At 38.8% G+C, this 26,550-nt stretch overlaps 1 protein-coding gene across 2 annotated transcripts in view; it reads left to right on the top strand.

Annotated features, from left to right (window-relative positions):
- RNF169 (ring finger protein 169) overlaps positions 1-26,550 on the top strand; it is a 96,363-nt gene that overhangs the window by 50,843 nt on the left and 18,970 nt on the right. For both annotated transcript variants that reach the window (XR_004033568.1, XM_030828759.1), the window contains exons 3-4: positions 12,363-12,509; positions 19,584-19,702. Coding sequence is in view for 1 of the 2 variants with exons in the window: in XM_030828759.1 (XP_030684619.1) it covers positions 12,363-12,509; positions 19,584-19,702 (266 nt within the window). In the remaining variant the exon portion in view is untranslated. The remainder of the gene's footprint in view (positions 1-12,362; positions 12,510-19,583; positions 19,703-26,550) is intronic.

Raw genomic sequence — 26,550 nt, 5'->3', positions numbered from 1 at the left:
CATCATTTCATTATGACATTGGTGAAAGAAAAAAAATCACTTCTCAGCCAGGGCGACTGTCTGCATGGAGTTTGCACGTTCTCCCCATATCTGTGTGGGTTTTTTCTGGATACTCTGGTTTCCTCCCACATCTCAAAGATGTGCATGTTAGGTGAATTGGCATGTCTACATTGTCCTAGTCTGAGTGAGTGGGTATGTGTGTGAGTGTGCCCTGTGATGGAATGGTGTCCAGTCAAGGGTTGGTTCCCATCTTATGCCCTGAGCTGCTAGGATAGGCTCTGGCCACCTGTAACCCTGAACTGGAATAAATAGGTTAGGGAATGAGTGAATAAATGAGTACAAATTTTTGTAAAATAACAATTTGTAAAGTATATGATAATCATACAAATGGAGAAAAATAAACTATGTGGTATGAAAGTGCTCGGTGAGCCTGTCATATCTGTTACTGTTTTTGCACTGCATGGTGGTAGGAGGTGCTCTTTAGAGTTTTTCTTTGCAAACATGTATTCTTTGATTTAACCCACCGCCACTGCAACCGCTATCACTCACTGATTCACCAAAAATTGGGTAAGTAATTACCTTGCTTGTTTTTATCTTTCTTAAATGTATGTGTAGCTTTCATTTATCTCCATGTTTAATATTAGAAGTAGTTGGGTCTTTATTTAGAAGTTTGGTGTTTTTTTGTGAATAGAAATATGCTGTAGGAACTTAACTCTTTTATACCAGTTAGCCTGTGGTAAAATTGTTTTATTATATGTTGTTTGCTTGAAGTTTCAGTTTCTGAGAACCTATCGACGACGTTAAGAAATGTGTATCTAACAATGGACTTGTATCCAGAATATATAAAGAACTCTTGCTAATCTAACTAGTAAGGTTTAAAAAAAAGGACAAAAGGTTTGAACAGACATTCCACAAAATAAGATACACTTTCATGCAGTAGTAGTAGGAGTATAAAATACAACCACCATTGGAAACCTTTTGGCTGTTGTTCTGTAAATTTAAATGTACACTTAACTGTGTGATGCAGCAATTCCACTTGTAGCTATTTAGCCAACCAAAACAAAAACCACCTGTCCACAAAATGACATGAATGTCCATAGTAGATTTATTCATAATAGCCCAGAACTAAATAACAACCCAAATGTCCAACATTTGTGGATAACCAAATTGTGGTTTATTCATATAATGGGTTATATCTTATCCGTATAAATGAGTGTCTTATTAGTAAACTCAGTAGCATGGATGAATCAGTCTCAAAAGTATCATGCAGAGTGAATGAAACTTGACACAAAGAAATACATCCTGTATATTTTTATAATAGGCAAAACTAATATAGTAATCAGATTAGTGCTAGCCTGGGGCTAAGTGGTTTGAGAGATTGATTGCTAATAGGTTCAAGAGGACTTTCTGGGGATGGTAGAAATGTTCCGTATCTTGATTAGGGAAATGATTACATGGATATATACATTTGACAAAACTCATTGAACTATACATTCCATATGTGTCATGTGTAGGTTATGTCTTAATATAAAAAATGAATTCTAAGTAGACTGAAAGGTCAACTAATAAGCTCGTTAAAAATAACATGGGAGAATATTCTCATGACCTTGGGGTAAGCAACATTTATAAATGGGATAGAAAAAGCACTAACCGTAAGGTAAAAGATTGATAAATTGAACTGCATCAGAACCTGATACTTCCTGTCTTCAGAAGAGTACAGCTGACCCTTGAATAACAGAGATTTGAACTACGTGAGTTTATCTATATGCACATTGTTTTTTTCAACCCTATGGATTGAAAGTTAGAATTCATGGGATGCAAAATCTGCAGATACAGAGGGCCGACTTTTTATTTAGGCAGGTTTTGCAGGGCCTACTCTGAGACTTAAGTATGCATGGATTTTGGTATATGTGGGGGTCCTGGAACCAATCCCCCACATATTCCGAGCGACAGCTGTACTAAGATACTGAGAAAGTCAAGCTTCTGTGTGAGAGGGAAAAAAAGTATACATGTATATATACACAAACGTGCACACACGTACATACATATAAGATATATGTACATATGTATTCATATATTTTTCCTGACAGTTGCTTCATATCCAAAAAATATAAAGAACTCTTACAAATTACTAGAGGAAAAAAAAAAATCTAAAAGAAAAAAGGGTAAAGATATCAATAGGCACTTCATAAAAGAGGATTTCCACATAATAAACATGTGAAGCTGTTGTAGCTGTTGTACATCTTTAGTCATTAGAGAAATACAAATTAAAATAATGTAGTGCCAATATATACACATTGAAATGGCTAAAATTGACAAATAGTACTGAGTGTCAGCAAGACTGGGAGCAACTGTCATTCTACACTGGGGAGGCAGGCGTGTAATTTGTACAACCAGTTTGGAAAACTGGCTGCATACCTTATGACTCAGCAGTTTCTGTTCTAAGATACACTCCAGAGAACAGTGTGTATACCTGCATACATATTCTGTAATATTTTTAGCACTCAATTTATAAATAGCCAAAAATAGAAACTACTTAAATATCCATCAACAATAGGATGGTTAAATTGTTTTATTGTCCAACGACAGAATACTATAAAACAAAACAAGAAATAATAAACTATTTGTACCTACATGGATGAATATCACAAATAGAATGTTGAGTGAAGGCAGAAAGATTCAGTAAGCAGGTAAGACTTCACTTATATAAAATTCAGAAATAGGTAAAATGATTTTTTTTGGTGTTAGAAGCCAGGATCATGGTTTCTACCATAGTTCACTCACTTTTGAGTGAGGGGTAAGCATAAGGGCTGTATTGGTAATAAACTGTTTCTTGATCTTGGTGGTGGTGAATGGATAATTTATCATGTCTTACACTATTTGTATACTTTTCTGTGTGTATATTATGCTTCGATTTTAAAAATTTTAGTTTTAGAAATTAATAAGGGAAAAGTAAAGATTCTTTTCAGGAAATAAATTGCTTAGTATTCCTGGTAGTGTGGCTGAGTATGAGATTAATGTGCAGATGTTAATAACTTTTCTCTAGTAATTAGCATCTGAAAATGGAAGCAGTAAAAATGACTGTAAAAGTCGTGGATGGCTTCATTCTGTCTCCTTGTTTAGGGTCCTGCTGCTTTTTAGCTTTATGGCTTCTCTGTTGTCTCTTGCAGTACCTGCCATGGGGACTTAGGTTGTACAAGCCAATCAATGTGGAGTATTTAACACTCCATGGGGCACACTTTGGTCAATGGGATGTGGGAGCCAATAGATACATGCTTCCTTTTTTTTCACCTCAGACTGACAGTCTTGAGATACATTTCATATACCTGTAGCCAACTAATGGGCCAACTATTGCAGCACTTTATATTGGCTGTCTTTTTTGGTTATGCTGCTCTGTCCTTAACTTCTACACCTTTCAGAAGTATTCATGCATAAACCTTCTCAGACTGCCCTGGTCCTCACAAAAAAGAATTATAGAGCCCGGCATGTCAGTTGTGCTGAGGTTGAGAAACCGGTATCTGAAGCCAATGATTTGCTTTAAAATCCAGGCTCTTCAGTATTTAATGTCTATGATTTGAGAAATAACCATTGAGTCTTAATTTTTGTCTCTATAAAATAGTCATGATAAATAAATACAAACAGAGTCCTTAAGGATTAAATGAGGTAAGTTTGATAAACTTAATGCCTAGAACATAGAAGAATTCAACAAACAGCAGCAATTGATATTTTTTATTCACGTTTAAAATGCTACTTTCTCACCCTCCCTTAGTCTTTTTCAGTATAAAAACTCTCTTCTAGAGACCAAGTTCTCAAATCCTTATAAATAACAACCAAAAGCAATGAAAACAAAGAAACAAAAACTTGTACAGAACTCCATATTGAGAAAACACCAACATGATTCATTTGAATATTTAAATGGATACATGATTTTTTCACTTTTGTAAATTTTTAGATAATGGTCTGTTAGCAGTGGCTCAGCATTGCGGTGAAAATGTTGTCTGCCAGCAACACAAGTGCATTGTCAAAAACTTTGAGAGCAGCAGTAAAAATTATTAGGAAGCCGGGCATAGTGGTTGACTCCTGTAATAACAGCACTTTGGGAGGCAGGAGGATCATTTGAGCTCAGGAGTTTGAGACCAGCCTGGGCAACACAGTGAGACTTTATTAAAAAATAAAATTAAGAAAAACACAAACTATTTGGAGGCAGAAGGATACATTCTAAAACACTAGAAAAGCCAGAGAACATAGTATGTTAACACCATTAAGCACCTAACAAAATAACACTAAGATATATAAAACAGGAAATGTAATATTTAGTTTTCTTAAAAATAGCAATATTTATGTATATATTGGAGGGGGCTATCCTGTGCATTTAGGATGTTTAGTAGCACACAGACTCCACTTCCCCAGTTGTGACAATCACAATTGTCTCCAGACTTGCCAAATGTTCTGGCAAGTTGGGGAGGGAGGCAAAATAATTCTTGGTGGAGAACTGCTGAGATAGACCTTGATTTGCATTCCATCCCCATGCCTATGGCAGTGTGAATTTAAACACGTTACCTAACACTTAAACCTTACTTTTCTTAAGTGAGATAATGTAGACATAGTGCTTGGCTAAGCACCTGACACGTGCAGTTCAGTAAATGATAATTCCAATGATACTAAAACCTGTTCTCTTTTGAACCATTATGCTCCTCTGTCCTCTAAAAGTAAACCACCCCTTTGTATAGCCTGTAGTCAAGTTGTTGAATAAGGTCTTCTCATGTAAAATCTTCAGAAGACCTTAAATCTTTTATGTGGGCAGTTAGTGTAGACTATAGTTTTGTTTTCTCCCCAGCTATGGATTTGCTTTCCTTTCCTTTGTGTTCCTGTTTGGACTGGGCAGAGTTGCCGGTACTTTCTTTTATTTTAATCTCCTCCTGGCATAGCATTGTGTTTGGTGTTCTTTGCATATTCATAACCTCATGAATGAGACTAATATCTTTTTTATTATACTTTAGGTTTTAGGGTACATGTGCACAATGTGCAGGTTTGTTACATATGTATCCATGTGCCATGTTGGTTTGCTGCACCCATTAACTTGTCATTTAGCATTAGGTATATCTCCTAATGCTGTCCCTCCCCCCTCCCCCCAACCCACAACAGTCCCCGGAGTGTGATGTTCCCCTTCCTGTGTCCATGAGTTCTCATTGTTCAATTCCCACCTATGAGTGAGAACATGTGGTGTTTGGTTTTTTGTCCTTGCGATAGTTTACTGAGAATGATGTTTTCCAGTTTCATCCACGTCCCTACAAAGGACACGAACTCATCATTTTTTATGGCTGCATAGTATTCCATGGTGTATATGTGCCACATTTTCTTAATCCAGTCTATCGTTGTTGGACATTTGGGTTGGTTCAAAGTCTTTGCTATTGTGAATAGTGCCGCAACAAACATATGTGTGCATGTGTCTTTATAGCAGCATGATTTATAGTCCTTTGGGCATATACCCAGTAATGGGATGGCTGGGTTAAATGGTATTTCTAGTTCTAGATCCCTGAGGAATCACCACACTGACTTCCACAATTGTTGAACTAGTTTACAGTCCCACCAACAGTGTAAAAGTGTTCCTATTTCTCCACATCCTCTCCAGCACCTGTTTCCTGACTTTTTAATGATCGCCATTCTAACTGGTGTGAGATGGTATCTCATTGTGGTTTTGATTTGCATTTCTCTGATGGCCAGTGATGATGAGCATTTTTCATTTGTTTTTTGGCTGCATAAATGGCTTCTTTTGAGAAGTGTCTGTTCGTGTCATTTGCCCACTTTTTGATGGGGTTGTTTTTTTCTTGTAAATTTGTTTGAGTTCATTGTAGATTCTGGATATTAGCCCTTTGTCAGATGAGTAGGTTGCAAAAATTTTCTCCCATTCTGTAGGTTGCCTGTTCACTCTGATGGTAGTTTCTTTTGCTGTGCAGAAGCTCTTTAGTTTAATGAGATCCCATTTGTCAATTTTGGCTTTTGTTGCCATTGCTTTTGGTGTTTTAGACATGAAGTCCTTGCCCACGCCTATGTCCTGAATGGTATTGCCTAGGCTTTCTTCTAGGGTTTTTATGGTTTTAGGTCTAACATGTAAGTCTTTAATCCATCTTGAATTAATTTTTGTATAAGGTGTAAGGAAGGGATCCAGTTTCAGCTTTCTACATATGGCTAGGCAGTTTTCCCAGCACCATTTATTAAATAGGGAATCTTTTCCCCATTGCTTGTTTTTGTCAGGTTTGTCAAAGATCAGATAGTTGTAGATATGTGGCATTATTTCTGAGGGCTCTGTTCTGTTCCATTGATCTATGTCTCTGTTGTGGTACCAGTACCATGCTGTTTTGGTTACTGTAGCCTTGTAGTATAGTTTGAAGTCAGGTAGCGTGATGCCTCCAGCTTTGTTTTTTTGGCTTAGGATTGACTTGGCGATGCAGGCTCTTTTTTGGTTCCATATGAACTTTAAAGTAGTTTTTTCCAATTCTGTGAAGAAAGTCATTGGTAGCTTGATGGGGATGGCATTGAATCTATAAATTACTTTGGGCAGTATGGCCATTTTCACGATATTGATTCTTCCAACCCATGAGCATGGAATGTTCTTCCATTTGTTTGTATCCTCTTTTATTTCATTGAGCAGTGGTTTGTAGTTCTCCTTAAAGAGGTCCTTCACATCCCTTGTAAGTTGGATTCCTAGGTATTTTATTCTCTTTGAAGCAATTGTGAATGGGAGTTCACTCATGATTTGGCTCTCTGTTTGTCTGTGATTGGTGTACAAGAATGCTTGTGGTTTTTGTACATTGATTTTGTATCCTGAGACTTTGCTGAAGTTGTAATCAGCTTAAGGAGATTTTGGGCTGAGACAATGGGGTTCTCTAGATATACAATCATGTCATCTGCAAACAGGGACAATTTGACTTCCTCTTTTCCTAATTGAATACCCTTTATTTCCTTCTCCTGCCTGATTGCCCTGGCCAGAACTTCCAGCACTATGTTGAATAGGAGTGGTGAGAGAGGGCATCCCTGTCTTGTGCCAGTTTTCAAAGGGAATGCTTCCAGTTTTTGCCCATTCAGTATGATATTGGCTGTGGGTTTGTCATAGATAGCTCTTATTATTTTGAGATACGTCCCATCAATACCTAATTTATTGAGAGTTTTTAGCATGAAGGGTTGTTGAATTTTGTCAAAGGCCTTTTCTACATCTATTGAGATAATCATGTGGTTTTTGTCTTTGGTTCTGTTTATATGCTGGATTACATTTATTGATTTGCGTATGTTGAACCAGCCTTGCATCCCAGGGATGAAGCCCACTTGATCATGGTGTATAAGCATTTTGATGTGCTGCTGGATTTGGTTTGCCAGTATTTTATTGAGGATTTTTGCATCATTGTTCATCAAGGATATTGGTCTGAAATTCTCTTTTTTGGTTATGTCTCTGCCAGGCTTTGGTATCAGGACGATGCTGGCCTCATAAAATGTGTTAGGGAGGATTCCCTCTTTTTCTGTCGATTGGAATAGTTTCAGAAGGAATGGTACCAGTTCCTCCTTGTACCTCTAGTAGAATTCAGCTGTGAATCCATCAGGTCCTGGACTCTTTTTGGTTGGTAAGCTATTGATTATTGCCACAATTTCAGAACCTGTTATTGGTCTATTCAGAGATTCGACTTCTTCCTGGTTTAGTCTTGGGAGGGTGTATTTGTCGAGGAACTTATCCATTTCTTCTAGATTTTCTAGTTTATTTGCGTAGAGGTGTTTGTAGTAGTCTCTGATGGTAGATTGTATTTCTGTGGAATCGGTGGTGATAACCCCTTTTTCATTTTTTATTGCATCTATTTGATTCTTCTCTCTTTTCTTCTTTATTAGTCTTGCTAGCGGTCTATCAATTTTGTTGATCTTTTCAAAAAACCAGTTCCTGGATTCATTGATTTTTTAAAGGGTTTTTTGTGTCTCTATTTCCTTCAGTTCTGCTCTGATTTTAGTTATTTCTAGCCTTCTGCTAGCTTTTGAATGTGTCTGCTCTTGCTTTTCTAGTTCTTTTATGATGTTAGGGTGTCAATTTTGGATCTTTCCTGCGTTCTCTTGTGGGCATTTAGTGGTGCTATAAATTTCCCTCTACACACTGCTTTGAATGTGTCCCAGAGATTCTGGTATGTTGTGTCTTTGTTCTTGTTGGTTCCAAAGAACATCTTTATTTCTGCCTTCATTTCATTATGTACCCAATAGTCATTCAGGAGCAGGTTGTTCAGTTTCCATGTAGTCGAGTGGTTTTGAGTGAGTTTCTTAATCCTGAGTTCTAGTTTGATTGCACTGTGGTCTGAGAGATAGTTTGTTATAATTTCTGTTCTTTTACATTTGCTGAGGAGAGCTTTACTTCCAACTATGTGGTCAATTTTGGAATAGGTGTGGTGTGGTGATGAAAAAAATGTATATTCTGTTGATTTGGGGTGGAGAGTTCTGTAGATGTCTATTAGGTCCACTTTGTTCAGAGCTGAGTTCAATTCCTGGATATCTTTGTTAACTTTCTGTCTCATTGATCTGTCTAATGTTGACAGTGGGGTGTTAAAATCTCCCATTATTATTGTGTGGGAGTTTAAGTCCCTTTGTAGGTCACTCAGGACTTGCTTTATGAATCTGCCATTATTATTTTGTGGGAGTTTAAGTCCCTTTGTAGGTCACTCAGGACTTGCTTTATGAATCTGGGTGCTCCTGTGTTGGGTGCATATATGTTTAGGATAGTTAGCTCTTCTTGTTGAATTGATCCCTTTACCATTATGTAATGGCCTTCTTTGTCTCTTTTGATCTTTGTTGGTTTAAAGTCTATTTTATCAGAGACTGGGATTGCAACCCCTGCCTTTTTTTGTTTTCCATTTGCTTGATAGATCTTCCTCCATCCCTTTATTTTGAGTCTATGTGTGTCTCTGCATGTGAGATGGGTTTCCTGAATACAGCACACTGATGGGTCTTGACTCCTTATCCAGTTTGCCAGTCTGTGTCTTTTAATTGGAGCATTTAGCCCATTTACATTTAAAGTTAATATTGTTATGTGTGAATTTGATCCTGTCATTATGATGTTAGTTGGTTATTTTGCTCGTTAGTTGATGCAGTTTCTTCCTAGCCTCAATGGTCTTTACAATTTGGCATGCTTTTGCAGTGGCTGGTACCAGTTGTTCCTTTCCATGTTTAGTGCTTCCTTCAGGAGCTCTTTTAGGGCAGGCCTGGTGGTGACAACATCACTCAGCGTTTGCTTGTCTGTAAAGTATTTTATCTCTCCTTCACTTATGAAGCTTAGTTTGGCTGGATAGGAAATTCTGGGTTGAAAATTCTTTTCTTTAAGAATGTTGAATATTGGCCCCCACTCTCTTCTGGCTTGTAGAGTTTCTGCTGAGAGATCAGCTGTTAGTCTGATGGGCTTTGTGGGTAACCCGACCTTTCTCTCTGGCTGCCCTTAACATTTTTTCCTTCATTTCAACTTTGGTGAATCTGACAATTATGTGTCTTGGAGTTGCTCTTCTCGAGGAGTATCTTTGTGGCATTCTCTGTATTTCCTGAATCTGAATGTTGGCCTGCCTTGCTAGATTGGGGAAGTTCTCCTGGAGATTATCTTGCAGAGTGTTTTCCAGCTTGGTTCCATTCTCCCCATCATTTTCAGGTACACCAATCAGACGTAGATTTGATCTTTTCACATAGTCCCAAATTTCTTGGAGGCTTTGTTCGTTTCTTTTTATTCTTTTTTCTCTAAACTTCCCTTCTCGCTTCATTTCATTCATTTCATCTTCCATCACTGATACCCTTTCTTCCAGTTGATCGCATCGGGTCCTGAGGCTTCTGCAATCTTCGTGTAGTTCTCGAAACTTGGCTTTCAGCTCCATCAGCTCCTTTAAGCCCTTCTGTCCATTGGTTATTCTAGTTATCCATTCATCTAATTTTTTTTCAAAGTTTTTAACTTCTTTGCTATTGTTTTGAATTTCCTCCCGTAGCTTGGAGTAGTTTGATCGTGTGAAGCCTTCTTCTCTCAACTCGTCAAAGTCATTCTCCATCCAGCTTTGTTCTGTTGCTGGTGAGGAACTGTGTTCCTTTGGAGGAGGAGAGGTGCTCTGCTTTTTAGAGTTTCCAGTTTTTCTGCTGTGTTTTTTCCACATCTTTGTGGTTTTATCTACTTTTGGTCTTTGATGATGGTGATGTACAGATGGGTTTTTGGTGTGGATGTCCTTTCTGTTTGTTAGTTTTCCTTCTAACAGAGAGGACCCTCAGCTGCAGGTCTGTTGGAGTTTGCTGGAGGTCCACTCCAGACCCTGTTTGGCTGGGTGTCAGCTGTGGTGGCTGCAGAACAGTGGATTTTCGTGAGACCACAAATTCAGCTGTCTGATAGTTCCTCTGGAGGTTTTGTCTCAGAGGAGTACCTGGCCGAGTGAGGTGTCAGTCTGTCCCTACTAGGGGGTGCCTCCCAGTTAGGCTGCTTGGGGGTCAGGGACCCAGTTTAGGAGGCAGTCTGTCCGTTCTCAGATATCCAGCTGCATGCTGGGAGAACCACTACTCTCTTCTAAGCTGTCAGACAGGGACATTTAAGTCTGCAGAGGTTTCTGCTGAATTTTTGTTTGTTTGTGCCCTGCCCCCAGAGGTGGAGCCTACAGAGGCAGGCAGGCCTCCTTGAGCTGTGGTGGGCTCCACCCAGTTCGAGCTTCCTGGCTGCTCTGTTTACCTAAGCAAGCCTGGGCAATGGCGGGCGCCCCTCCCCGAGCCTTGCTGCCGCCTTGCAGTTTGATCTCAGACTGCTGTGCTAGCAATCAGCGAGACTCTGTGAGCATAGGACCCTAGGAGCCAGGTGCGGGACACAATCTTCTGGTGTGCCGTTTTCCAAGCCCGTTGGAAAAGTGCAGTATTAGGGTGGGACTGACCCCATTTTCCACGTGCCGTCTGTTACCCCTTTCTTTGACTAGGAAAGGGAACTCCCTGACCCCTTGCGCTTCCTGAGTGAGGCAATGCCTCGCCCTGCTTCAGCTCACGCACAGTGCGCTGCACCGACTGTCCTGCACCCACTGTTTGGCACTCCCTAGTGAGATGAAACCGGTACCTCAAACGGAAATGCAGAAATCACCCGTCTTCTGTGCCGCTCATGCTGGGAGCTGTAGACTGGAGCTGTTCCTATTTGGCCATCTTGGCTCCACCCCTCCCTAGACTAATATCTTAAAGATTAGTTCAGGCTTACAAAAATCAGACCTATAGAAATCAGAAACATAAGGCTAAGGCTTTGTTGTTGTTTATTGTTGTTGTGGGTTTTTTTTTCTGTTTTTGTCTGTTTGTTTTGTTTTAAACCTGAGGCAGCAGCCTGTCAAAAATATTTATTTGTTCTTTAGCTTAATTTTTTTCATAAGAATAATTAAAAATATTAGTAGCCTATAATTGCTTTGATATACATCATCTTATTTAAATGTTATTAAAACTCTAAGACAGTGAAAAAGGAAAAAAAGTAGAAATGGAATCTTGATGTACTATAGGTACACAGCAAGACTCTGTTAATAAATACTATTATATTGTTATCTCATTTACTTCTGCAGGGTAAGTTGCACTATCCCTCTTTTTGAAGACAAGCAAATGATGCTTCCTTTGCTCATGGTCACCAAGGTTTTCATTCCAAAGCCCATGCTATTTTGATAATGCCATGCCACCTCCCCAAAATAAAGAGCATATCTCTCTGCCATAAATTTCTTTGTACAGCCAGGTGCAGTGGCTCATGCCTGTAATCCAGCACTCAGGGAGGCCTAGGCAGGTGGATTGCTTGAGCCCTGGAGTTCAAGACCAGCCTGGGCAACATAGTGAGACCCCATCTCTACTATTACAAAATTAGAACAAAATTTCTTTGTAGACTGTGTATCTTGACTTATCCTGTAACTGCAGGATAAGAGCATAAAAATGTAGGACATTAGAACTGCGTTAAGTCATTCTTTTGTTGCCAAGGAGGCCTCGTCCAGCTTCTCTAGCTTTCTGTGGCCATCTCTGCTCTTCTTCTAGTCCAATGCAGTTACATCTGGCTTATGGGAATAAGGAAGATTTTCAGGCTTAGCCTTTTTGGCTATGTGATTATTTTTTGATAATGTGTATTATCTTAGTTTTTATGATTTCATATTGCTTAAGAATGCAGAGCAGTTAAATCTTTAGCCCTGAAGAGTATGTTTGGCAAGAGCCAAGTAAAAGTAGATTTACTTAGAAATCAAGAGGGCTCTATATCTGATAAGAAAAACAGTCTCAAAATGGCTATGTGATCTGTTTGTTCTAATAAACTACAGAGTAAAATATGTTTTTAAGTTTAGAGTTGCCTAAAACTACTGTGTTTGCATAATTTATATTTTTAGCTGAGAGAAGAAAAGTTACAAGAGGAAAAACCCTCTGAAGATCAAATCCACAAGCTGTTACCAGAGGATACAGAAACAGGGAAAAGGAAAATGGATGAACAGAAAAAAGGAGATGAACCATTAGTACTGAAAACAAATCTGGAACGTGTAAGTAAATCACCTTTTTAATGGATACCTGCCTCAAAAATCAGTGGTTAGCCCAGGTGACCTGGACCTGAAAGACCTATGTTGGTAAACTGTGAGACCAGTAACAGTCATTGACTGTGCAGCTTAAGAGTAGTGAAGAACTTATGTCCAGGCCAGAGCTTGAGAAAATAATTTTTGAATGGGATATTAGGACTTGTGGGAAGATTAAGGAACAGTGGGAAAAGCAGGTGAATGAGAGGAAAAACCTAGTATAGTTTACTACTTGTGATTAGATTTATATGTATGTTGTTATTTTGACTTATGTGTTATTTGACATTTAAGATTTGTACATTGTCTTCTGTCCTCAACCAGATTTTCTTAAAGCATGTATTTTACTTTCCTTTATTCATTGTAATACCCTAAGCAGCACAGTGTAGATACAAGGTAGGTTTAGATACTTAGTCTATATTTAATTAGACTTCTAATTGGGCCAAATCCTGCCTGAGTTTGTTTCATTACTTATTTACCAAGTAAATTACTAGAAAAGGTTGCAAGTTGTGTATTTAACTTACAGAAGGAAGCACTTTTGGGGGATCCACTAATCATACCCAAATGGATAATAACAATTGAGTTTTATTTCTTTAGTAAGTCATATTGGATTGGACATATATTGCTTATGTATGTACTTAGCACATCCTTAGACTCCTATCTTTTAAAATATTTTGTAATTCAGGCTTGTTAATATTTCAGGTTGTCTTTCTGGTCAGCTGGAATCGATAAAGCTTTACTATCTATAATGACAGGCAAGATAGCAGAGTGGAGGCAAAAAAAAAATCTCTGGATCAGCAGTCTATCTCTTATACAGGTCCCAGCATTGTAACTGTTGGTACAACTTTGGCCAAGTTACTTAATTTCTTTGTGCTTCTGGGTTTATTTATTTTTATTTTTCTGGAGCAGGGTCTTGCTTTGTTTCCCAGGCTGGAGTGCAGGGGTGTGATCATGGTTCACTGCAGCCTCAACTTCCCAGGCTCAAGCAATCCTCCTACCTCAGCCTCCCAAGTATCTGGGACTACAGGCTTGTGCCACTATACCCAGTTGTATTTTTTGTAGAGATAGGGTTTTACCATTTTGTCCACACTGGTCTTGAACTCCTGGGTTCAAGTGATCTGTCCACCTCGGCCTCCCAAAGTGCTCGGATTACAGGCGTGAGCCACTGCCCGGCCTTGGTTTTATTTTTGCAAAGGTGTTTTTCCTGAACTTAAAAAGGAAATTCTTTAAGCTTTCTTGGGACAGTAGTGTTTGCTGGGTGCCACATACATGTGCAGCTTCTGATTCTAGTTATAATAATAATTATTAATTTTTAAAAACAACCACTTACATTTTACAGGGTTTCAACCTTGCAAAAGATTCAGTTTACAGGCATGAAGTCTTTGTGTACTCTTAATGCTCTGAACATTAGAAACCACAGAGGGCAAAAAAGACTGCTACTAGAGAGGCTACAGTTTAGCTAGACAAGAATAAGCTCTATGATGGTCTTGTGTATGTAGTATGTTGTATGACTAGTAGCTCCAGCTGTGGTCTGTAGTCTCTGAAGACCGCGGCTCTACCCTTTCACCCTGACAGTTCTACCCATTAGGGTCCTCAGGCAGAACAACCCGGAAGGATAAACTAGCCTTGATAGAGAGAGCTGACCCTTAACTATGGTCCTTTGATAGAAATAACCTGTTGTTCCTAGGTCATACCAAGACTAGGAAATTGCTCTAATTATTTTTGCATTTGCCACTACCATTTTTGACATAGAAATGAAGTGCATCCACCTAATTTTAATCTTAAAAGGAATCAGAAAGTACAAATTCTGACTTGTTCTTGATAACAGCCAGTTTTACAAATGCATTGAATAAAATCTGACCTATGAATGTGTCAAGTTTTAGATTTTTGTGATTTTTGCCTTTTTTTGTTTTCTTATATAGTTTTTTTGGTTTGTTTATTTATTTAGAGACAGGGACTTGTTCTGTTGCCAAAGCTGGAGTGCAGTTGCACAGTCATGGTTTACTGTAGTTTAGACCACCCAGGGTCAAGCAATTCTCTCTCCTCAGCCTCCCAAGTAGGTGGGACCACAGCTGTGTACCACCATGGCTGGCCAATTTTTATTTACTTTTTTTATTTCGTAGAAATGAGAGTATCCCTATGTTGCCCAGGCTGGTCTCAAACTCCTGGGCTCAATGGATCCTCCCACCTTAGCTTTCCAAAGTGTGGGATTACAGGCATGATCATGCCAGTGTGCCTGGGCTGCTTTTATATTTTGGAGGACTTTTAAATGGCTCTAATTTAAGAGTTTTCAGTGTTGAGCAAATAATTCCATTTAAGTTTGTTCAGACTACATAAAAATTGAGACCCAAAAGAATCTTAAGAAAGCTGACCAAAGGATTATTTTTTACATAGAAACTATTGTGATTAGAGCGAGACTGATCATTTCACTCTCCTGTCCCTAAAATTTTAATGACTCTTTTCTTGTGAAATTAAATGAAGACTCTTCACCCCAACATTTAGGCCCTCAGTGTAATTCTAGCTTATCTTTTCATCCTTGCTTATACCCCAAAATAAGTAGTATGTATTTGCTTTCCCCCAAATACATACACTGTGCTTTCCCTTTTCAAGGTCTTTGCTCTTGGATTTTCCTCTCATTGAAATGCCATCCAGCTTACCTGTTGGAAGGCTATTTATCTCTCCATGTGCAGTTCAAAAGCTGTCACATTCATGAAGCCTATAGGAATTCCTCTTCTGTTTCTCCACTTCTATCAGCCACTCCCCCAAATCCCTACTTTGTAACTTTTATGAGAGTTCTGTCATTTTCTTTTATATCATGGTTTTTTGTGTTTGTGTTTCTCTACTAGATTGTAAGTTTGTTGAGTATAGGAAATGTCTTACCCATTTAAATCTCCTGTAGTACCCTGCACATTGGAAGTGTTTGATACATGTTTATGAAATTAAATTTGAATGGAAGGAGGAAGGAGCTTACTCTAGAAGCAGATTATCATCTGTTATTTTTTTAGAATGGAAATAAAGTGAGCACAGTGTTTAATTTATTACAATTTGTTATGGTACATTTAATCCAATAATAATGTGAATTATTAGAAAACAATTTGATACAGCAGTTATGGTTATACTAAAGTCTAGAAAGCAAAAAGGGAAAAATTACTCGTCATCCCACAACCTAGAAATGATCCCTATAAACATTTTGGTACATATCCTTTAGGTATGTACCATATGAACATACAGAACATATAGATATGTTCATTTCTAAGAACATATAAATACACACCATAAATATATTGTTTTTCTTTTCAGAAAATGTAGCCTAGTATACATACTGTTTTTCTTTTGTTTGTTCTTTTTTTTTTTTTTGAGATGGAGTCTCGCTCTGTTGCCAGGCTGGAGTGCAGTGGCGTGATCTCGGCCTACTACCACCTCTGCCTCCCGGGTTCAATCGATTCTCCTGCCTCAGCCTCCTGAGTAGCTGGGACTACAGGCACGTGCCACCATGCCCAGTTAATCTTTTGTATTTTTAGTGGAGACGGCATTTCACCATGTTAGCCAGGATGGTCTCGATCTCTTGACCTCATGATCTGCCCGCCTCAGCTGGGATTACAGGCATGAGCCACTGCGCACAGCCTAGATACTGTTTTATAACCTGTTTTAGTTCATCTTAAATTGGGGGTATTGGCCAGATGCGGTGGCTCACACCTGTAATCCCAGCACTTTGGGAGGCTGAGGTGGGCAGATCACCTGAGGTCAGCAGTTCAAGACCAGCCTGACCAACATGGCAAAACCCTGTCTCTAATAAAAAATACAAAAGTTAGCTGGCCATGGTGGCGCATATCTGTAGTCCCAGTTACTTGGGAGGCTGGGAGGCTGAGGCAGGAGAATTGCTTGAACCCGGGAGGCGGAGGTTGCAGTGAGCTGAGATAACGCTACTGTACTCCAACCTGGGTGACAGAGCAAGACTCTGTCTCAAAAACAAACAAAAAAATAAATTGTAGGTGTTCCTTCTTTCTTGCCTTTTTTTTTTTTCTGAGACAGGGTCTCACTATGTCACCCAGGCTGGAGTGTAGTGGCGTGAACATAGTTCACTGTAGCCTCAAGCCCCTGGGCTCAAGCGATCCTTTTACTTCAGCCTCTGAAGTAGCTGGGACCACAGATGCCTATTACATGCCTGACTAGTTTTTTTTAAAGTTTTTGTTTTTGTAGAGACAGGGTCTCATTGTGTTGCTCAAGCTGGTCTTGAACTCCGGGGCTCAAGTCATCCACCCATCTCAGCCTCACAAAGTGCTGGGATTATAGGTGTGAGCCACCATGCCCGGCCTGTTTTTTTGTGTGTAAAGAATCCACACCATTATCCAGTGGTCTTATAATATTCTTGACTGTAGAATTTATTTAAGTAATCTTTTATTGATATTTTGCTATCTTAAACACCATTGTGATGAAATCCACTTGTCTCATTTTTTTCTTATTAGTTCCTTAGAATAAATTACTAGAAGTAGAGTGACCAGGTCAAAAAGAGTGTTCTTTTTAACATTTTTGGTGTTTATTACAGTTGCCCTCCAGAAGGTTTATATTTATTATAGGTTTATTATGCTCCCACCAGTAGTACGTGAGGAGTACTAAACTAATTTCCTCACATCTTGTCAACTTTGAGTATTATCTTTCTTTTACTTTTTTTTAGGTACAACATTGTTTTAGATGTCACCGCAAGGATTTAATTTATGCATGCTTTGTACCATTTTAGGAATCCATAGTGCCTTGGAGCTTTTTTTTATCAAAGATGAAAGATGAGGGGTAAATATTGGGAATAGAAATGTAGAGGGGTGGGAGAGCTTTTGTCTGAATAATTAGTTATATATTTGTAATGTAATTTATTTTGCAATAATTGAAAGGAACTTGGCGCTGGGCGTGGTGGCTCACACCTGTAATCCCAGCACTTTGGGAGGCTGAGGCGGGCAGATCACTTGAGGTCAGGAGTTCAAGACCAGCCTGGCCAACATGGTGAAACCCTGTCTCTACCAAAAATACAAAAATTAGCCGGGTGTGGTGGTGAGCACCTGTAATCCCAGCTACTCAGGAGGCTGAGGTGGGAGAATCGCTTGAACCTGGGAGGCGGAGGTTGCAGTGTGCCGGGATCGTGCCACTGTACTCCAGCCTGGGCAACAGAGTGAGACTCAGTCTCCAAAAAAAAAAGGAACTTGGCATATATCTGTTATAAAACTGAAATTTTTCTTAAAAGATTACCCACAGTGACAGTGATAGCTGACAGAGCTAGGATTTGAACACTTTTTACTTGGTACTGATTTAATTATGAAGAGAGGTTTATATAGACAGAAATTGCCATTATTCCCTATTGAGTCTATTGGTATCAAAGCTTTTCTTTTTTCTAGAGTTGAGAAGAGAATATTATATAAAATTTGATAATGGGTTGGTGCTATTAAAGTTTCTTCATTGAATATTTTGTACAACAGAGTTCTCTGAGGAACGATACCCTACAAAATTGAAAGGCCTCTCTGTAAATTGTAATTCTTCAAATCTCTCTCAAAGGCCAACTGTTAGGAAATATAGCCTATTGTGTCGCTGTGCCTGTCAGCCTGGAGAAAAACAAAGCATTTCAGGAATGCAGGGTACTGGGAGCCATATGATGCCTTGCGTGCCTACATCTACAACTCTTACTTTGATAATCATTTGATCATTAGATAATTGGTTAATCATCAGCTGAGCAGACAGTTCTTATTTACCTATTATATAACAGTATTGGAAATGTTTTAAAAAGATGGTCACTTGCTCTCACAGGGCTCACTGCATAAAGCAGAACAGATCCCTAAATAAGAAGCTACAGTTCAGTGTGATTAGTTACTATCCTTTAAAAGAAAAAGACTCTCATGTTTAATAATGAGGCAAAACTTCATGACATTATATGTAAAAGACATACCTCTAAGATGTTTCTAATGTAATTGGAAAGACTCTAAAAAGGGACTCCAAAGTAAAACAACGATAAATGAATGGATATAAACAAGATGGAAAAACTAACTCTAGGATGATTTGGAAGCCTTTGCAGAAAAAGTGATATTTTAGATGACTCTGAAAGGCCAATTAGTATTTTATAGGCAGAGAGCACAGACGGAATTTTAGGCAAAGGGTGTAGCATATCCAAATGGGTAGATGGAGGTTTTGAAAGACTGTGGTACATGTGGAGAGTAAAAAGTAGTTTGGTTGTACTAGAGCTCAGGGAGTTCCGTGTGTGGGAACTGGTGGGGGAAAAGCTGTGAAAGAAGGTTAGGTCTAGTTTGTGAAGGTTGTAGTATCAGGCTGAGGCATTTAGACCTTACCCTGAAGTCACCAGCAGTTAAGCAGGGGAGTGATTGCTGGAAAGATAATTCTTGGTGGTGTGGAGAGTATTAGAGAGAAGAAAGCCTGAAGAGAATGAGACCAGTAAGTAGATTGTTGCAGTAGTCCAGGAAAAAGATGATAAGAATCTAAGGTAAGGCAATGACCATGAATATAAATGGGAAGAGTTAGATCTGAGAGACATTCTAGAAGTAGAATAGAATAGAGGGAAATAGCATGGAGACAATTTGGAGACTAATGCTCTTAATTTAAGAACTAGTTTTATCCATGTATTAACCCTGTAATTCCAGGAAAATTAACTACTCTGAGCCTCAGTTTGCTATCTGTAAAAGACAGATAATCACCCTGCTTTTAATGGGAGTGACATAAACAGTAAATGAAATAAAATATTTAGAAGTGTTGGAGTACCTAAAGCCACTATCCAAATGTTACTATGAATTAGAAGTAAGGGACAGAAATAGATGGCATTTAGTTTTCTAGATGGGTTGGTGATGGGGCTTACAGAAGAGAAATATAGTGAGTTTGATTTTGGATATATTGAATTTGAACCGCATTTGAGATTGGTACCTCCAGGAGGCAGTTGGAAACATAGGTTGGAGCTCACAGAGAAGCGACATAGAGAAAGGGATTTGAACCTATAGTTAGAGTAGATGCCTTGGGAACTTCAAATGGACAGTGTTGTCTCCCTTGTCTCCCTGCCAGTGTCCTGCACGTCTCTCAGATTCAGAGAATGAAGAACCTTCTCGAGGCCAGATGACACAGACACATCGCTCGGCATTTGTTTCCAAGAACAACTCCTACTCCTTAGCTTTCCTGGCAGGGTAAGAGACTGATGCTGAATTCAGTCAGGGTTCTTTGGTTTTGGGGTATGAGATAAAAGGGACTGGGGCAGCAAAGGTATTTGTTGTGGCTACTTCGGTGGGGAGGTGGAAGGGGAGAAAAGAGGTGGCAATTGGTTTTCAAATATGGACTAGGGAAAAAGGGCTGACCTGAATTTTTCAGGAAAAGTAACACCCCTTTTCTGACATCCTCAGGATAGGATTGTGCTAATTGCTGTGCTGCAAAGTATGACCCTTTTATCTTGGGAGGAAACAACAAAGTCTTCTTCAGTCTGACAATATGCACAGACTCTCCTTCTGGACTTAGTAGGAAGTGAGGACAGAACTGATTTTCTTTTCAATGCCTAGACCTAAAATATATCTTTATAGGTTTCAAGAGAGCAAACTGAAAAGTTTTTAAGACCTTTGTCAAGGAATCTCTTGATCCTTTAGACTTTGTAGGCCCTGGGAAGGAAAGGAAGAGGGAATTGGATAGATGATGGGTGCTAGAAGGATAATGAAGGGCTAGGTGGAGGAAAGGAAAGATGAATAGATAGGAGGAAGGAAGGGAAGCAAAGAAGAAATGGAGGAAAGAAGGAAGACTCATACATATTCATTCAACAGACATTTTGTGAACAGCTGCCTTGCTCTGTTTTAATATACAGATGTAAAGATACAATCTTTTTTTTTTTTTAGACAATGTCTCACTCTGTTGTCCAGGCTGGAGTATAATTGGGCAATCATGGTTCACTGTAGCCTCAATCTCCTGAGCTCAAACAATCCTCCCATCTCAGCCTCCTGAATAGCTGAGACCATAGGTGTGTGCCACCATGTCTGGCTAATTTTTAAAACTTTTTTTTGTAGAGACGAGGTCTCCTTGTGTTGCCCAGGCTGGTCTTGAACTCCTGGGCTCAAGCAGTCCTCATGCTTCAGCCTCCCAAAGTGCTGGGATTATAGGTGTGAGCCACTGTGTCTGGCCAAAGAAACAATCTTCACCCCAGTTCATTTTCTGTTTTGTTTAAAGCTGATATTGCTCACCCTTATCTCTAGGGTTCAACTCTTCCTTTCCACCAGTATTATTTAGTAGATCTCTCTCTCTTGCTGCTCCTGTGAATACACAACCAGACCCTTTCATTTTGGGGCTTTTTTGTTTGTTTGTTTGTTGTTTTTGTTTTGTTTTGAGACGGGAGCTCTCTGTTGCCTAATTATTTAAAAAATAATTTCTGCTGTACCCTTCTTACATGTATTACTTAATGTAGTCTTTATTTGTCATTATGTATTTTTACTGTAAATCACTTCAGATTCTTCTTGTAAATAGAGTATAACCATACAAAGAAACATAATCAAACCAGTCTTCTTTCCAGTTTTTTTTTTTTTTAAAGTGATGTAGTAATGACGGTAATGCCATTTCGTACAAAATGGAATCTTAAGTAAATGGTTCCTAGCAAGATTTCTGGCACATGCTAAGTCTTCAGTGAATATTACTGCTGCTGCTGCTGCTGCTGCTGCGATTTTTATCTTCTCTTGGAACATGGACTCTTATAGCTGAAAAGGACCTTAAATATCATCTTATTCAGTCCATTTATTTTATAAATGGGAGACTAAAGCCCAGAGAGAGAACATGGCTTGCCAAATCTTAGACTGCTAAAACAGGAGGAAACTGAGTTAGAACTGAGGCTTCTTGGCTCTGAGTTTACTGCTCTTTCTACTGTACTCCATACCTTCTTAATAGATCCTCATGCTGCCTCTGTTCACTTTCTCCTCTAGACTTTAAACTCATCAAAGGCAGGGATAGCATCTTGTTCATCATTATAATACTTAGTACAGTGCCTGGCACTTAGTAAGGGCTCAGTAAATATTTGTGGAATGTTTGAATAAGACAGGCCTTGTGCCTGTTGGTAGGTTAAACTAGGGCTTTGTCAGAACTGATTGTCAAACTTGCAGCAGAGGGCCTCTAGGAGGGAGAGGGCTCTAGGAGCTTAGATTGGCTGATGGCTGTTTTTTAGATTAGATTCCATAGGATTAATATGGGATTTAGGGGGAAGTCTAGTGACCACATTGATAAAATTTTTATGCTATGAAGTTGCTTTTTAGCCTTCAAATGCTTTAGCAATAGTTTATATTGATACTTTTTATAGATGCTATAAAAGAAAGATCTGTGTTCTACTTAGTAGAAATTAACCATAGCTACATTGTTTTGTTTTCTAACGTGCAGATACTTTTAAGCCTGAGTCTCTGGTGGCTCAGAGTGTGGCACATCAGGGGACTTAAAGTGGCTGTGCTTTCTATACAGTGTATATATAAGGACAGATAGAGACAGAGTCTTACTGACAGAGATACTAAACACATGTCCAGCCAATGTTAGAGTGAATTGAAATCTGAAGACCCTCTGGGAAATAGGTACCCTTCCTTAAAATTCACAAATGAAATACAGAAGCATTCAGGTAACAGAAACCAAGCAGATGCATAAGTGATGTGATATTGGAATACTAGCTTCAGGATTGAGGAAAAGAAGCAGATCCAGAGAACTAAGGGGTGGAGTTTTAGGGAAGAAGTAGCATTGTGACCTTGAGTAAAATCAGTTGGCTCTCCTTCAGTCTCATTTAGGTAAAATTGCAGAGTGTTATGCCTTACCTCCAAGCTAGGGCATGGGGGTTTACTCTATGATTTCTTAAGATTCTTCCTCTAAAATGGAAATGTCTAGAGGTGGCTTAAACGAGAGTTTTGAAGGATGGAGGAAATGAGGCCAGGGCATGAAAAGAAAGGGGGTGGGGGCCGTTAGGAAGTTGTAACAATAAAGATCAGACTTAAATTGTGTGTGGGGAATAGTCAAACAGTGGCTTGAGGGAGAGGAGATTATGAGAAGAAGATGAAGCAGTGAGTTGAAATAGCAAGGCTTGATGATGGCCTGTGTGTGTGTGTGTGTGTGTGTTGGAGAGATAAAGGAATTGGAACAAGTCAAGTGTTTACCAGCCTGTTTATTAAGAGGACAAATCTTATTAAAAGTAATGGAATATGGCTGGAAAAGGAAGATAGCTTAAGGAGAAGCAGTGTGGAGCTTAAGGAGAATGGTGGTGGAAGCGTCAGTAGTATCTCTGCCATTTTAGAACAGAAATATTCTCATAGTCTTCAGAAAGGCCTGGAAATTTGGTGAGGGGTAGTGTCAGGAGCTAGCCTTTTCCCGTTGCTTCCTTGGGCTCTCTGCCATGTTGAGTTCTTAGCATACCTCATGTGATTTAATTCTCATATTCATCCTGCAAAATGTGTAACATCACTGTTTTACAGCAAAGGAAGCTGCAATTCGAAGAGGTTAAGTGACTCACCCGACAATCTCTCAACTCAGTAGAGTACACAGATGGAATTGGAACCCAGTTCTCTTTTTACTCCAAATCTACGTTCTTTCTGTCATTATCAGAGCTCTGTGACAAAAGGCCCTGCACTTAAATATGTGTTTTGAAATTATCTATCTTTGCAACAGAAGGCTGCTCTCCTTCCATTTTTTAAAAAAATAATTTATACCCACCATTGTTCCAAAAAGATACATGGTTGCTACAGAGAAAAGTGAGAATCTGTCCAGTTATTTCTCATTTAAGAGAACTCAGATCCTTCTGCATTATGTTAGGCCTTTTGGAATAGAACTATGGAAACAAGTGTTCCTGTCCATCAGTAAAAGAATACAAGTGTGTGTCCAGAATAGGCAAATACGTAGAGACATAAAATACATGAGTAGTTGCTTAGGGCTGGAGGAAGTGGGGTTTGCAGTGATAGCTAAAGGGTATGGGGTTCCTTTTTGAGGTGACAGAAACGTTCTAAAATTAATTGTGGTGATGGTTAAATAACTGACTATACTAAAAACCATTACATTGTACACCTAAAAAAATGAAAATACTAGTATAGACAAGGCAGATAACCCAGAGTGTAACAAAATATTACCAACTTCTGGGTGGATAGCAGCTGCACCAAGGTCTAAAGAAGCTTCTGGGTTTCAATCCAGGGTGTGTGTGAGTGAGTGAGTGAGTGAGAGAGAGAGAGAGAGAGAGAGAGATGTGTGTATGTGTGACAGGATGGAGAGGGTGGGAAGGGTCTTTCAGGCCAGAGACTGGCAGGAGGGTCCTCTCCAACCTTAATTTCTTGGTGGGACTCAGCTCTGTCAGACCTGAAGCTACCCTTAAGAAACAAGTATGGTGTAGGTATGTAAGAGACAGAGAGAGTAATGAGCAAGCAATTGAGAGCATAAGCCATCTAACGTTTTATATCTTGTATGGCCATTTGAAATCCTTTAAGCAGTGTTTTGTAAGCATTAAATCTTCTAGCTTTCCAGCTGCATGTTTATACTGGCTACCCCTGCTTTTCTTTGTTTGTAAATCACACTCATTGTGGGTGCGGGTATTTTTAGCCTAACTAGACGTCCCAGAAACCATCTGGTCTCTTGGCAGTGGACATTTTAAGCAAGTTGCTTTTCAGACAGTGCTGCTTTCTCTTGTTTATGCCTTCATTATGTGTTCAGATAGACAGAGCTTCCCTAGATGTTTTGAGTCTGTTCTGTGGCAGAGTAGAGTAAGTTAGATCAGTATGCTGTGGTGCAAAGAGTACAGGCCTTAGAATTATAGAGATACTGTAGGTTTAAATAATTCACTTCAGCTGTGTGAACTTGAAAAGATCACTTCTCTCATTTCTATGTCTATGAATTGGGGATGATGATACCTATGTCATAGAGTCTCTGTGTGGATTAAATGAGATACAGTATATTTCAAACACTGAGCACAGTGCCTGACAGATAATGGGTTTCTAATAAATGTTGATGTTTTCTTTCTTTTCCTTAAGGGATAGAAAGAGGTTATTTCTGCACACATTTTTATGTATTTATAAGAAATTTCTTTAATATATCCACTATATGCCAGGCACTGTGTTAGGGTTTAGGAATACAGAAATGGACTCCGTACAAAAGAGGAAGGAATAGTTACCGCCTCCATTTTTTTTAGTGAGATTATTGTTTGGGCACTTTAAATCCTAAGAACATTATCAGGTTTATTGCTCGACTACTGCTCCAGCATTTTGAAGACTCTTTCCCTGACCAAATGCTACAATAACAACAATAATATTATCTGGGTATTATGTCTATGTTATATATAATATTTTTACATTCATGATTTTAGTGACTGTTAGTGTCCAGATTTATACTGCATGTTGCTAGAAGTACTGCTTGATCTTTTCAGTAGTGCCATGGTAATAAAACACCTTTCTTGCTTTATAATTTAAATATATCTCACTGTTTCTTAAAAGATACTTTGCCTGGTGACATGAGCAAAATTGGCAGAGCAGGGAACTCCAAAAGCCTTCCATAAAAGCAGTAATAATTGGCAAAAACAGCCAACATCAACTTTATTGGAACTCTGGAAACTAATCAGAAGTGTACAGCAAATAAGCAGTGTCTCAATCTAGAAAAAATGCACGTGGCTGAGTTTGGTGACTCATGCCTGTAATCCTAGCATTTTGGGAGGCTGAGGTGGGAGGATTGCTTGAGCTCTGGAGTTTGAGACCAGTGTGGACAACATAGCGAGACCTTGTTTCTACTAAAAATTTTAAAAATCAGCCGAGCATAGTGATACATGCCTGTAGTTCCAGCTACTCAGGAGGCTGAGGTGGGAGGATCTCTTGAGCCCAGGAGATAGAGGCTTCAGTTAGCCATGATCACTTCATTGTACTCCAGCCTAGGCAATAGAGTGAGACCCTGTCTCAGGAAAAAAAAAAAAAAAAAAAAAAAAAAAAAGAAAAGAACACTGGAATCTTGGCATCTAAGGAACTCTGTCAGATCAGTAACTGACCACTAAGCTAACAGAACAGAGAATTCATTGGCCAAATATGACAAAAAAATAGACTTTATAAAATCAGCTCAAAAAGGTCACTGAACAAATAACAGCTATAACAGACAGCAACAACAAACCCAGGGGTGGGGAGAGAATCTGATTTTCATAGTTGCCACCTTATAATATTCAAAATGCAAAAAATATGAGGCATAAGAAACAAGAAACTATGACCCATACACAGGAAAAAAGAAACCGATAGAAACTGTCCCAAAGGAAGCCAAGACATTTGACATTTTTAATGTGGACTTTAAATCATATGCTCAAGAGCTAAAGGAACTATGGGCAAAGAACTAAAGGAAACCATGAAAAACAATGTCCTAAGTAGACAGTATCAATAAAGAGATAAAAATTATAAAAAAGGAATCAAATAGAAATTCTGGAGCTGAAAAGTACATTGACAGAACAGATTTGAACAGGCAGAATAATTAACTAATTTGAATATAGGTCAATTGAGATTATCCAATCTGAGAAACAGAAAGAAAAAAGAATAAAGAAAAATGAACAGAGCCTAAGAAATCTGTGAGACACCATTAAGTGTACCAATATACACAAAATGGTAGTCCCAGAATGAGAAAGGGGCAGAAAGAATATTTGAAGTAATAATGACCAAACACTAACCAAATTTAATGAAAGACATTAAGTCTACACATCCAAGAAGTTCTGTGACTCCAAAGTAGGAATAAAGACGTCTACACCAAGACATATTATAATCAAACTGTTGAAAGCCAAACAGAATACTGGAAATAGCAAAGATCATAAATCACTATACCAGATATAATAATAATGAAAAAGTTTGAAATATCGTGAGAATTACCAAAACGTGACACAGAGACAGGAAGTGAGCACATGCTGTTGGAAAAATGATGCTGATAGACTTGCTTGATACAGGGTTGCCACGAATCTTTAGTTTGTAAAAAATGCAATATCAGCAGTGTGCAATAAAGCAAAGGACAAAAAAGAAAGAGATGCCTGTATAAGACCTAG

The sequence above is a fragment of the Nomascus leucogenys genome, chromosome 15, assembly GCF_006542625.1.
Source record: "Nomascus leucogenys isolate Asia chromosome 15, Asia_NLE_v1, whole genome shotgun sequence".
In the NCBI taxonomy this organism is placed as follows: Eukaryota; Metazoa; Chordata; class Mammalia; order Primates; family Hylobatidae; genus Nomascus; species Nomascus leucogenys.
Note: the sequence above shows the minus strand (reverse complement) of the source record. Positions and strands in the feature narration are given on the sequence as shown.